This window comes from Mercurialis annua, linkage group LG3, assembly GCF_937616625.2.
Source record: "Mercurialis annua linkage group LG3, ddMerAnnu1.2, whole genome shotgun sequence".
Classification (NCBI taxonomy): Eukaryota; Viridiplantae; Streptophyta; class Magnoliopsida; order Malpighiales; family Euphorbiaceae; genus Mercurialis; species Mercurialis annua.
The window spans coordinates 63,524,430-63,536,602 of NC_065572.1; the positions used below are offsets into that span (position 1 = coordinate 63,524,430).

Genomic DNA, 12,173 nt, shown 5'->3' on the forward strand with positions numbered 1-12,173 from the left:
TAGGAAGGATGTCGTCCTCTTCATCCTACTGATATGGCAGATTTGTTACTCTCGAATCTACTGATATGGCAGATTTGTTACTCTCGAATCAGCTGGTTTACCAACAGAAAACGGAGAAAGCTGTGGATGTGTTTCAGCGATGTAAAGTTTTGCTTGGTGAGAAGAACAATCTTCTGGGGACGCAAACTGATCAAAGGGTGAGCATTAGCAGAGTTTGGCAGCCTCCCTAGGATGTGTACATGATGATAAACTCCAATGCAGCTTTTGATGGCTTACTTAACTCAACTGGGATTGAGACTGTTATCCGGAATGAAACAGTCAAGTTATGGCCTCTGCTTGCAGATAACTATAGCAGATGTAAGATGTCGAACAAGACGAGATAAATGCAATTATTCACGGAATGAAGGTTGTAGGGGAGAGGAATTCATGCAATATTTCAAATCATGTTGTATATTTTGATCATCTGCTGCAATAAAATTGAAGCTAATGCTTCAAGGCAAAGACAAGCATAATGTTGAAAAATGATATAATCAGTAAAGCATATGGAGATGGTTTCATGGGAGAGAAATTAATGGCATGACACCTTATTGAATAAATTTAACATACGAGTAAACCTTGGGATTGTTACACAGGATTGTAAATTATCCATATTGACATGAAATCAGAAACACAGGATTTCATAATATATCTGCTAATTAATTCACCAAAACAATAGGCATCTAGAAAAAATGGTTTGATTCAAAATTGCAGGCACAATCAACATCAGACGCTTCACTACCATCACTACTAACTTCACCATCATCCTCGGCATCTAAGAATTCAATTTCTGCTTTCTTCGATGAACATTGGAATTGAAGTGTCTCTTTCAAAATCTGAAGCCCTTCCTCAGCAATATTTCCTTTGCGAGGCTGTATAAACATCTTGTCTAGAACTATTGATTCAGCCAATAGAAACTTAATAAATTCGAGTTCAGGTTTTACTTCTTCTGTGTGCAAGATCTTCATCTTCACCACTCGAAGCCTTTTCAGTGCATTATCTAAAAGGTCTTGTACTTCAAGAATTTCTAAAGCAAGAAGCGGCAATTCTATTTCATCCATATATGAAACAAACTAAGCAAAGAAAACATCAAACATTAGTTTTGCTGGGAAACATGAAACATGGCGTACATAGCAAGTAACCAAATAGAAAATTACCCCAATCTCAAGAATCTCTAAGTTAGGAGAGCTCACAATCAAGCAAAGAAGAAACGAGACCTCCTCCGTAAACCTAAAATTTAGTTTAGGCAGTTCAAGAACTCTAAGAAAGCTAAGAGTAGTCGAAAGTTTCCTCGGCATTGTTCCTTCAACCATGTACTTAAGAAAATGTAAGAATATAAAGTAAGAAAGTAGTATTTTCCAGCTAAATGATCAACACAGCAAAAAAAACAAAAAATAATTGGCTTACATCAATAAAGTCAGATCCGAGACGCAAGTGCTCGATGAGAGGCAGAGATTCAAAAAACTTGATCCGTTCTTCGGAGGTCTCGTGTCTGCTAAAATCTCCATCAAATATAACTGTTGAAAGATGCTGACAAGTTTTTCTAAAACAAATAGATTTAAAACAACCATAGAACTGAAAGAACTTAAGCTGAGGAAGGTCAATATCAAGGCTATCCATTCTGCTGGTACAGTATTTTATAGAAAGTGTTTCAAGTAATGGGCATTTGGACATGAAAGATTCAAATACATTGGCTTTGAAACGAACCAAGTGGAAGGTAAGAGAAATCAACTTCGGAAATCCTTGAAATGCCAATGGAACTTCGAGTAAACATGAGGACAAGGTCAAGCGCCTCAATGTCACACATGAGAACAAAAATGATGACAATGTATAGGAACCATAAGAAGAAGTTCCAATATGAAAGTAAAATTCATGAACATCTTTCTTGCTCAGGCAATGCATCAAGTGGTCAATCTGGGGATAGCTTTTAACCAATGGAACATGAAACGTAAAATTGATTATGGGTCCACGGTGAAGTAATAGAACTTTATAGATATTAAGAAAGAGTTCACTAATGTTAGGTTTTGCAGCAGAGTATCGTACTGATCTCTCGTAAAAAGCATAGTCAAATACCAATTTGGGAAGATATCTCCAATTGAACCTCCATTTCTTGGACAAGATACTAGTTTTCACTGCTTCATGAATCGGCAGAAAAATTAGAATATTATCTATGATATTACTCGGCAAGTTACTGATTACATCGGAACTTGAGCTGTTCTCAATCTTCTTGGCCGGCTGGTTATCCTGAAAATCAAAAGCAATAGACATAATAGATTCATCATATAACGACTTGTATTTCATGATTCCAACCAGATTACAGAAAAAACGAATAGATTACCATTTTTTATGTCTTCCTTTACTGCATAACCTTTATTTATTTTTACTGATGCTATATCAATTCCTGTTTCCTGAGCATAAGTTAGACAATTCTAATCAAATTGATAGATTAAAATAATTCTTGCGAAAATTAACTCAAACATAAAAATTAAGCTCAATAACACCCATTGATTATGGGGGAAATTGATAAATTTAACGAGTCTAATCTCAATAACAACCGTTGATAAATTATGCTCTTCTTGCAAAACATCAAATTTTGTGAAATTAAACATGTGGGTAATGTAAAGAACCAATAAAATAACAACGAAACTTTAGAATAATATTACAGGAATTATGGTTATACCTCTATGGTTGAGTAGATAGTTCAGACTTCAGAAGGTAGAGAAAAGCCAATTCTGCTCGTCATTGTGAATGGGTTCTTTTTAGGGTTTTAGGTATTATTTTATATAAGATGTATTATGATAATATTTTTTTTAAAATTTATTATTTTATATTCAATCCGAACTTGTAAGCTAATAATTAACGGAATTAAAAAATAAGGAACCTTTACGTAGGATTTTAAAATAAAAAATATTAAATTTTTAATTATGATAAAACTTAAGGACCTTAAAATAATTTCTTGATAATTTAATTAGCAATGAACAACCTTTCCATTTTCATTTTATCCTTTTTTTCAGCAGTTTACAAAAAAATTGTAATAAATATATAATAAATGTGTTCAGATTTTAATGACGATATTACAATTTTACCATCAGTTTAATGATGTAATATGATTAACGTAATGTACGGATAACGTAATAGACTCGATCTACCTAAAAATTTCTATCTTTATTCCCATTAATTTGTCTTTTTTTCTTTTTTCATTGCACATTTTCACTATTATCTTCCCGCTTTGCTTTTTTGCTATAATTTTAAATCAGATTTTATATTTCAATGATTAATTTTAGTCCCACATCCTTTTGCCTTTAGTTACATTGCCGAAAAAGATGTGATCAAAACGTTGTTATAATATTTTTTTCCTTCTTTTTGTGATTTTTAAAAATATATATATTATTTTTTATTTAACTATTGATTTGTTAGGTTAAATGTTTGATTTTTTAGTTGATCTTTTTATAAATCAACGGTTTTGAAATGAGTGGTCGTTCAATAAAGTTTTTATCTTCTTTTTGTACCATTTTTAATATTGCACGTAATATGTTTGATGAAATATACTTCAACATATTTTCGACATACGTTATATAATTAAGGGTAATGTTATAAAGATTCATCAATTTTACACATTTTATAATTTTAATCACGTCGTTTAAAAATTGTCAGTCTACACCAACTCTTACTTTATTTTTAGATTGATATACTGTTTTAAAATCATTTTAAAATTGTTATTTTTGTACACCAACTAAACTTTATATATACACACATATATATATATATATATATATATATTAATTTGTTTCCACGCAATGCGCAGGGTTTACTACTTGCGGATAAATAACAATTACAACCAGACTATAAATATGATTGACAATAATTCTTTGAGGAATTTACGTCATATACATAATTTTTTCAATTTTTTGCAAAAATAGTCTTTCATAATAACATTAGCAAGCGTACCTTCTTTTTAATTTTTGGATTACATAAATAAGCTATAAATTTATAGAACTGTGAGGTATAGGGGTGTGCACGGTTCGGTTCGGTTCGGTGTGGAGTATAATTTGCCATAACCGAACCAAACCGACCCTATTAAAATGAAAACCAAACCATCTACTTTGGTGTATGGTTTTTTCGGTTCGGTCCACCGAACCGTCGGTTTAAACCGCTATGTTCGGGCGGTGCACCGAAAAAATAAATATTAATTTTTTACAAATTAAAATGACAATTATATAACTATATATATATAAACTTTTTTACATTCATCTATTGCAACATTGTTGCCCCAAAAAATTACATCTTACAATAAAAATGCAGGCCAAAGTGTTTATATGTTGGCTGTACAAAAATTACAAGTAATGTAATCTAACATATTTGTTAAGGCATACCAAAAAATAAGTCCTAAAGTTGCCACAAAAAATGCAACTGATGTAATCTAACAAAGTATATGTTAGTAACTAGTAAGGGTGAGCAAAACTGCCTTTACAAATTATGCATCCAAAAAACTTCTTGCAGCCTCCAAGTGATTAAACCTGCAAAACAGATTAAACAAAACAGAAAGCAATGAGTTTGGCACAATGTAAATATATTTACAAACTATGAAGTGTGAAAATTTACAAGAGGCTCAGTCTTCAAATATTATCAGTCATATAAGCTCAACTCTCTTAAAAGGCAACAATTATGTCGCACAGTTAATGGTCAAGCTAATAGCAGACTTTAACAAGTGGAAGCTTTCATCATAGCCAAAAATATAATGATAAATTAGCACAAGACATAGAAGAGAATACACAAACAGATCTCATCAAAATGTCAATTGCTATAAAGGCTCAGATTACAATTTGTCAAGTATAAATACTAAAGACCGTAAAATGGTGGCAACTTTTAGGTGCCTCATCAGTTTATTGTCTATAGTATCAAAACTTAGAAAGTGGAAGCATCATCATGGCCAGATAAGCATAAAGACAGAGAAATCCAACCCAACAGCAACATGCCAACAACTCTAACAATATAAACTTATAAACTATATCTCTATAATGTCAGTGCTAACTTATCATTTAACAAGAGGCATCAAGGCAACTAAGTTAGATAGGATAATTATAGTAGAATATTGGCTTCCAAGTTCCAGCAGGCCAAAGCAGCATACAAGTGTCAAGTATAAAAAGCAAGGACATGAAGACAAACTATTAGGCCAGTATTAGCATTGATTGGTTCTTGAAAACCTGAAAATGAAAGAATATTAAAGAGTTAGTAATCAATAAATTTTCAAAAGTAAAACCTAAATGAAACAAAATTGAGAAAGCAGAGGAATTACCTTGTTCAAACTGTTCCAACTCCTCCAAAGACTCCTCAACAGAAACAGGTTTTGTTGGGTCTTTTAGCCAATCCTGGGTGCAGATAAGGGCTTCCACAATTGTAGGAGTCAGACTACTTCTAAAGTCATCTAGAACTCTTCCACCAGTACTAAATGCTGACTCAGAAGCAACTGTGGAGACTGGTACTGCAAGCACATCACGAGCCATCCTAGAGAGGATAGGCAATCTCTCTGAATTTAACTTCCACCATCTGAGAATGTCAAAATTCTCATCATTTGCAACTACTGCCTCACTTAGGTACGTATCCAATTCAGTTTTCTTGCTTCCACCCACACCACCAGTCTCCATCATTTGCTGTAGATACCTTTCTTTCAGCACAGAATTGGCTTGAGAGAGTTGGCCAATTGATTCAGATGACACAATATTCTGGCTACCAGCGGCCTTCTCTTTCGTATATTGCAATTCATAATCATTGAATAATTCATGCAAATCATCCATCACAAATCTGTACAGGAATTTACCTTGATGCACACCATACATTTGAATCAAGGTATACTCCATGTACACAACTCTATCCCTAGGATCCAGAATATTAGCAAAAAATATCAACTTGTTCATTACAGTTGGATCACCCCAATATTTATCAAATTTCTGTTTCATTTTAGTGCCCATAGACCTCAAAGACTCGTCACTAGACTTGATCCAATCTTGTAAAATTGTACATAAATCAGAAATCTCATTCAAATGGTTGTTAGAAGTCACATAAAGAGAACCAGAAATTCTCAGAGTCATTTTATAAAAACATTGTAACATACTACATAACTCCCTCACATTCTCCCAATCAGCAATAGCAGGAACCTCATCACCCAAATCTTTCTTAAAGCTAGACTCTCTTTCCTCATACTCTTCAAAAACTTTTTGATACATAAGAGCAGTATCTAACATAAGATATGTTGAATTCCATCTAGTTGGGACATCTAGACACAAAGAACGCTTACAAACAATTTCAGTTGACTCCTTACATTCCTTAAACTTACTTAACCTAAGAGGTGAGTTTTTTATGTATCTAACAGCCCCTCTAACTTTTTCAAAAGAAGACCCAGACTCTTTCAAACCATCAGACACAACCAGATTAAGAATATGAGCTATGCATCTCATGTGTGCATATTTGCATCTAGCAGGACTACTACCCCAACTCAACATTTTTTTCATAAAAAAACTCATGGCAGCAGTATTGTTTTCAGCATTATCAAGAGTCACAGAGAAAACATTTTTGAGCCCCCACTCTAGCAAACAGGTTTCTAAAGCTTTGGACAAATATTCACCTTTGTGTCTAGAACAAGGAACAAAAGATATTATCTTTTTGTGAAGCTTCCAATCATTGTCAATAAAATGAACAGTGACACACATGTAGTTAATTCTTTGATTAGAAGTCCATGCATCACTTGTTAGACTCACTCTTTGAGTATTAGTTTTTAAAAAGCTTTTCAGTTTTTGCTTCTCTAATACAAACATGCTATAGCAATCTCTATTAATAGTCCATCTAGATGGCATCCTAAACTTAGGACATGCAATACTCATTAATTTTTTAAATCCCTGTTTCTCAACAAATTTCAGAGGCAACTCATCAACAATAACCATGTATGCAATATCTTGCCTAATTGCTTCCTGATCAAATTTCCAATTAGAAACAGTACACATATCAACACCAGTATTGGGCACCTGCCCCACATTCACAACAGGCTGAAATGATAACAGAGCTTGCCTAGTTTCTAAACTGTGTGGGTGCTTAGTGCATCGAAGCATGTGACCTCTTAAAGTAGATGTGCCATTTTTTTTAGCATGACAATTATATACACGAGCACAGTAGGAACACTTAGCTTGTATGATTACACCATCAGGGTCTTTAATAGGGTTGAAATGGTCCCATACCACTGATCTTTGGTGAGGTTCCTTTCTTTTTTTGGAAGTTGCTTCCACGTCAATATTTTCCCCACCAGCAGCAACAGGATTAGTGTTTGCTTCCACATCCACATTTTGTCCAACAGTGGCAGTTTCTTGTCCATTTAAAGGACCAGATTGTTCATTTATAGGGTCAGGGACAGGTTCCATCTACAACAAAAGAAAGAAGAAAATATTAATTCAAAAAATAATGAAAAATCAACTACAACAGAAACAAAATCAACTATAATAGGAAACCATCAACAAAAAAAATTACCTGGTTATCAATGTTTCAGAGCTTCCACTAAAGCCTTCACCCCGATATATTTTCAGAATTTTTCATGAAATAATAAGAAGCAAACAGACGGAGAGAACACTCAATCAGCAAACTAAAGAGAAATCCTTTTAAAATAATACATAAATTTCATTAATAAATGAAGAGTCAACAGAGGTTGGAAGGTACAAAGGTTCTATTACCTTAAAATCAAGTCTTTTTGTTATAAAGAACCAGGATCTGCAACAATAACACAAAATCAAAAGCAAAAGTGTAAGATTTCAGATAAAAATCAAACAATATTAAAAAAAATGGAAACAGATCTATTCTATTACCTTAAACAGATGTATTTCTCCAGAAATCAGCATAAATATCATTGATCCATCCTTTACGAATCAACAACATAACGAGTACAAGAAAAATAAGCCATTAATTTGCTGGAATAGAGTAACAGAGGATGTTACACTGAGAATCGATTGCAGTGCAAGAAAAACGAGTAAAGATCCATGACAAAAGGGCTGCTGATTAATGGTTTTGTGGTAGAGAGAGGAGAGAAGGTGGAGGGGTTAGGGTTTTTTTTGAGAGAAGAAGGGAGCGCAGCGAGTGACTGAGGTGAGTGAAAGTGAGGCAGAAAATTTTTAGGGTTAGGAGGTAATAAAGGGGTATTTATAGTATAGGTTATAATTAGGAAAAACGGCGTCGTTTTTTGTCTCGGTTTTTCTCGGTGCGGTTCGGTCACCGAAAGGAAAAACCAAACCAACTCCAGAAACCGATTTTTTCACAGCCTTCAAACCAAACCACTCCATTTAAACCATTCTAACCGCTCCAATGTCAATTTCGGTGTGGATCGGTTCGGTTTTTCGGTTTGACTCGGTTTTTGCTCACCCCTAGTGAGGTATCTCATTTTCTCAACAGTGCCATGTACATTTTCATTGTCATAACTAGTCTAGCAAAACTAGCTATAACCCTTACATAAGTATACCATTATTGTTGTGCCATGTTTTTTTTCCCCCAAAAGATAGATTCATAGATGAGATTAAAATATAAGATGAAAGTTATACACAACCAACCATATAAACTTTCAAAACTCTAATCTACCAACAAAATACATATGGAGCTATAAAAAAACAAGTAAAAGATTAATCGAAAAGGAGTAAATCAAGCCGAATTCCGCAAAACTTAAACACGGCGCTTTGTCCGAGACGCGGGGTCTTAATTCATCAAACCCATTCGATTATACCGTAAAACCGCTTGCTCCTTAGCCTCCATCCGCATCTTCAATATGAATCCAATAAGATAGATTTAAAAATAACATTAGAAAGCACCAACACATAATTTAAATCAAAGACAAACAAGAAAAAGACTTCTAATTAAGACCTCAATTTTAGAATTTGAAAAAACCACTAGATAAAATTAAAAAGTTGTTTTCAACCCCAAAAAAAACCGCTTTCTCTAAGAAAATAGTTTTTTCAAAAGACCAAAATCAAGGATTTTATTTTTCTTCTTTTTAAGTTGAAGATCTTAAAACCGCTTAAGGAACCCAACAACCTTAATCGGGTTAAAGATCATTCCAACCATTTAAGAGGAAAAGAAACTCATAACTCTAGATATTTGAAGAAAGCATAAGTAAAAAACTAGAAGGCGGTTTTCCGTCCCCTAAAAAACCACTTTCTTTAAAGAATTGTTCCTTCAAATCACTAGATTATGAAAGATCTACAAATAAGAAGGCTTGTTGTAAAAATAAACTAACTAAATTTTATTAAGAAGTGAAGTTGAAAAAAGAAAAAGGAGTGGAAGAGGTGGTTTTCCGGCCAAAAGCCAAAACCACCTCCTCAAAACAATGGTTTTTAGTTTTGTGTTTTTAGAGAGAAGGGGGAGGATTTTTTTGAGAGAGAAGTTATCGTGTGATTATACATCACATTTTTTTCTTAAAAGCAATGTATGTCAATCAATTTTTCAAATTTATAAGTTTAACTTAATAATAATTAATTAATTATTAAAAAAAATTATATTGATATCTTAAAATATTTATCATTTATCTTTATATATTTTTCTTTAATAAAATTCTTATTTGTATATATAAGCTTGTATTTTTTTATTCTTTTTGATATATAAACATTGTCATTCATTTATAAATATGTATCTATTATTAAGACACTTGTTTTTTTTATAATGAACATTTGTCATTTTATGCTTCTTTTTTTATTAATATCTTTCTATTTTACTATAATTTAGCATTATTTTATTTATAAAAATTTCCATATTTTATTATTTATATGTGTTTATATCATCTGTTAGACACTGGTATCTTATATTTTATCTTTTTTATCTTTTAAATTAATTTTAAAAGTATTACTATATTATTAAGATATCAATGATGTAAATATTTTTAAACCTATTAAATAATCAAAATAATCTTTTTAAAAGTATGGATTTATATTATTTAAAAAAATAAAGAACAAAAACAAGGAGATTATATGTCTAATTTTATTTTGATTTCAATTATTTTTAGTTGATTTTTAGTTGCTCTTTGTTTTCTGTTTAGTTGCTCAACGATTGTTTGTGCTTTAATTGCTTTTTGGTTTATCTTTGGTTGTTTTCAGTAGTTCGTCGGCAATTTGTTGTTTGCTTGTTTTTTTACTTATTTTAATTGACTTTTATTTTCAATTGCTTTCTGATTACCTTTCAATTGACGATCCAATTTATATAAAAAATTAATATAATTACAGTTATCTAATATTGTTTTCATTATTCACATTTCATAAACAATATTAATTCTATTATCATAAAGCTGTACCCTTAAATATGGTTGTAAATTGATAAGTGATGCTCTAGATAACCACATAGGCTCTAATTCTGTAATGCATGTACCCAAATATCATTGAAAGAACTGAAAATGATTAAATTACAAAAAAAAACTATAAACTTCAACTATTATTATGGTTAGAGAAATGGAAGGAAAAAAAAAGAAGAAGAGAAGGATATAATATGACTTAATTCTCATCAACCTTTTCCACCAAAATCAATTTTAGAATGCTTAAAGTACCAACACTATTCATTCAAACTTCTAATTTTCTTTCATAAAGTCTAATTTTAGAGCACGATTCCACACTAATCATGAAGATTTGTCATTTTGATTGGTTTTGAGTTACATCGGATGTTAAAATAGATGAGTTTCCTTTTTTTTTTCATAGCTTCATGCTAACATTTGCATCGATATCTAAAATCAAAAATCAATTTTAGTAGAGAAAAGTTTGAAGTTTGATCTCGGAAAGCCAACGGATATCATGTTACCGGAAAGCCAACGAGCACCATCTCTGAATTAAATGCATATCTCAAATCTACCATATTCTCCCTAATTTTATAATTGTTAAATTGATTCATATGGAACCGACTTGGCGTGATTATATATCACATTCTTAGCACTTTCCCTTTAGAGCATCTTAAATGGAATTAATTTTATTTAATATTTTTTTATTACTATAAAAAGCATATTTAAATAAATAAAGAGTTTTTAATAATAAAAAGTGAAAATTAATTTTATTTAACATTTTTTAAATTTAATGATTATAATTTATAATTTTAAAATAAATAATTGAAAAAGTCATAGGAAAAATATTTTTATTATATTTAAATAAAAAATTATTTCTAGTGTTAAAACAAAAATTCATTGACGCATCGTTTTTATATTATATCTTTATATTAAAAACAATATTATCTCATTAAAAACTCCATAATAGATGCTCTTAAAGGGTAAAGTTTATATATTTGGCAATATCTTTAATTTTAGATGGAATATGGAGTTATTCAACACCGAAAACAGGTACCTCAAAACATATGTTTAGTTAATTTGATTAATTTGTTGTGTAATAACTAATAAAAAAAATTCATATTTTATAAATGTAGTATAGATATCATGATAGCATAATAGAATGTTTCAATACGTGAATTGGTATTTATGGCAATAACACATATTTGATGGCTTTCTCTATGTTTATTTTGTTGTATTTACTTTATTTATTTTTCTATTGGAAGAAAATTGGTAAGATTCATCCAATAGTCATAAATAAATAAATTAAAATACCTTGTACGAACAAAGTAACCATAAACTTATATTTAATGGCTAATTTTATTTCATTTGGTTAATATTTGGCTTATTTAATTATGGCAAAGTTGTCGAAATTTTAGACACCTATGAAAAAGTTGTTACTATAATATCATCTCATCTTTAAAGGAACAATCACATTTTTTCTTTATTGGTGCAGGGATTTGAAGTGACAATTAGTTTCAGTTTAATTTTTCGGTCACTTTATATATATATTTGGGTGGCTCATTTTATAGTCAAAATGCCCTATTAGATGACTGTTTTGCAGTATCATCATTTAATTTTGATATCACTTTCTCATTGTGATGAGGAGTTGTTATCTCTGTATATAAATACTTTCACTTCATGAAATGAAGTATAGCCTATGCAAAAAAAAAATTGATTCATAAAAAAGTAAAAAAGTGTTATTTGGTTGAAATATGTTAAGTTTTGATTTAGAGAAACTAAGAAATAAGGCTGAAGAAGGAGAAAGAAAGGGAATAAAAGAATAAAGGTATTAAGCAGTGTTTTAAAAACTAAA

General features: G+C 31.1%; 2 protein-coding genes across 3 annotated transcripts; both read right to left on the reverse strand.

The window, feature by feature from the left end:
- Window positions 1–568: 568 nt before the first annotated feature.
- On the reverse strand, window positions 569–2,818 carry LOC126671480 (F-box/FBD/LRR-repeat protein At1g13570-like). 2 transcript variants are annotated; one of them, XM_050365248.2, is made up of 5 exons: window positions 2,717–2,818; window positions 2,375–2,444; window positions 1,444–2,280; window positions 1,194–1,352; window positions 569–1,109 (listed from the first exon to the last, which is right to left on the reverse strand). In XM_050365248.2, the coding sequence occupies exons 2-5, from the start codon at window positions 2,375–2,377 to the stop codon at window positions 720–722; spliced, it is 1,389 nt and encodes a 462-aa protein (XP_050221205.1). In that variant the 5' UTR covers window positions 2,378–2,444; window positions 2,717–2,818; the 3' UTR covers window positions 569–719. The 2 variants fall into 2 exon arrangements, with proteins under 2 accessions (XP_050221205.1, XP_055961158.1); XM_056105183.1 differs by having other exon boundaries at window positions 2,375–2,437; window positions 2,717–2,795.
- A 1,503-nt stretch (window positions 2,819–4,321) lies between these two features.
- LOC126672840 (zinc finger BED domain-containing protein RICESLEEPER 3-like) lies at window positions 4,322–7,745 on the reverse strand. The gene is made up of 4 exons (XM_050366792.2): window positions 7,552–7,745; window positions 5,333–7,445; window positions 5,203–5,240; window positions 4,322–4,553 (listed from the first exon to the last, which is right to left on the reverse strand). The coding sequence occupies exons 2-4, from the start codon at window positions 7,443–7,445 to the stop codon at window positions 4,548–4,550; spliced, it is 2,157 nt and encodes a 718-aa protein (XP_050222749.1). The 5' UTR covers window positions 7,552–7,745; the 3' UTR covers window positions 4,322–4,547.
- Window positions 7,746–12,173: the final 4,428 nt, after the last annotated feature.